The 1,932-nt window shown below is 41.0% G+C and overlaps 1 protein-coding gene across 1 annotated transcript in view; it reads left to right on the forward strand.

Moving 5' to 3' along the window:
• Window positions 1–88: 88 nt before the first annotated feature.
• si:dkey-4e7.3 (inosine-uridine preferring nucleoside hydrolase) overlaps window positions 89–1,932 on the forward strand; it is a gene marked incomplete in the record, with an annotated part of 12,391 nt that continues 10,547 nt past the window's right edge. The window contains 3 exon segments of the mRNA XM_014011670.1: window positions 89–187; window positions 978–1,025; window positions 1,099–1,219. Coding sequence (XP_013867124.1) covers window positions 158–187; window positions 978–1,025; window positions 1,099–1,219 — 199 coding nt within the window.

Below are 1,932 nucleotides of genomic sequence, written 5' to 3' on the forward strand. Positions count from 1 at the left end.
AAAGAACATAAAATATGTTTGATCCACACTCCATATCAGTAGGTGGCGGTAGACACTAGCCAACCGCCAAAAAAGTAAACAGGAAGAAGAAGAAAAATATTTGCGGGCTTTGCGGCGGAAAAAAAGAAGAAGAGAATAGATCTGCAGGTTGTGTGATATGTCGAGTATTTTTCTATTTTCTGTGGCGGTGAGTCGGTTTTTCCACATTCAGAGACGTATAAACAAAGGAACTGACTAATGTTTACGCGGACTAAAAAAAAAAGACTAAACTAACTAGTTATGTCTACATCGTCATTTATTACCGCTGGCAGCTACAYGAGGAGAGCATAAAAACAATTATGATGAACCTAATGGCTATTTTTGTTTTATTTTCAAAAAGTTAAAGACGCGTTTCTTTCATTGAAATTAAAAATATTTATCTTTCTTGACTTTCTTTTATGAAAAGCTGGAGCTGTGCGAAGTTTCCGCCGGAGGTAATAGTTGCGGGACCACCCGGAAGTTAATGTTTGCCCGGCTGTCACGTACAGTGTTACGTTTTATTTTTTCAGTTTTTGCTATTTTGTTAATACTTCTTACATATATTAAGGCCTTTAATACTCTTTATTCAATACGCGGTGCGTTGATTCCTGTTTCTTTGAGACGGAGATAGTAATGAGCCATTTATCAGCAGAATATTTTACTTTCATTTTGACTTAATTTAATGTTTATTAGGCAATTCTTTTACACCCTGTGTTGTTCTTTTACCTGCTAACAACAATAAACTAAAGATGCAGTGAAGCACAAAGTCATGTTCTTAAATGAGGCAGGGAAATWGCTTGAGGTGAAATCTACAATGAAATCTGAAGATGCATCACAGTAAAAGTTCAACATATTGAGCAGAATGAATTTCATTGAAAAAAAAWTTTTCTCGTTATTTTTTTCTTTTCATTTAGACAACTTGTTTTCTTCACTGAGTTTTTTCATATGGCTCTTGTCAGCTTCGATGTGTCAGAGCAACGAGAMACAGTTTGAAGACTCTGCAACAGGTAGATTTTCATCAAGGCTCGGTGTGTGAGACTCATGCAACCATCACTTTTAACTAGCTTTTTACTCATTCAGGTTAAAAGTATTTCACAGCAGATGACAACGCGGAGTAAAAAGAGGAGACTGACACCGGATAAGCAGACGGGACAGAGGCACGCTGAGCAACAGAAAGATTTTCAGACCAAGCAGGAGAAAAGTAAGAGCTATTCCTTGTTTACCCTCCCACTCATGGTAGCAAATTGCTCCAGAATAAGCAAGTTTGAGAGTCCTTCATGATTCCCACTTTTTTTTTTCTTTCTGCTGAGAACATTCCAGCCGTAATTGTGGCTTGGGTGTACCAGTCAGATAAAATTTATAGTGTTGCTGCTCTRCAGGGTGCAGGATGAGTAAGAAGCTGCTAGTAGACGTGGACTGCGGCGTGGACGATGCTCAGGCCATCATGTTGGCGCTGGCCGCTCCYGGTGTTCAGCTCCTCGGTATCACCTGCGTGCACGGAAACACTACAGTGGAGAACGTGTGCAAGAACACTCTGAGAGTTCTGCAGGCCTGTAATAAACTCGAGGTGGGTGTTAAATTKGCCACGAGCATTGCATAAAGACAGTACTGTGTATCTACTATTTCCACGTTCCATTTTGTGGTGTTCTCCTCACTGAACAGATTCCAGTGTTTAAAGGTGCTGATAAGCCCATCCTTGGTAACGTCATAGATTCGGGTCACTTCCACGGTCAGGACGGTCTGGGAGACGTTCCTGACCCCAACGCTCCTGGTCTGGACCTGCTTCAGAAAGAAAACGCTGTTTCTGCTATAATCAGGATCGTTAACGAGAATCCAGGAGAGGTTAGAGATGGAGAGTAGCTGCTCTGTGTGTGTGTGTGTGTGTGTGTGTGTGTGTGTGTGTGTGTGTGTGTG

Source organism: Austrofundulus limnaeus, unplaced genomic scaffold (genome assembly GCF_001266775.1).
Source record: "Austrofundulus limnaeus strain Quisiro unplaced genomic scaffold, Austrofundulus_limnaeus-1.0 Scaffold83, whole genome shotgun sequence".
In the NCBI taxonomy this organism is placed as follows: domain Eukaryota; kingdom Metazoa; phylum Chordata; class Actinopteri; order Cyprinodontiformes; family Rivulidae; genus Austrofundulus; species Austrofundulus limnaeus.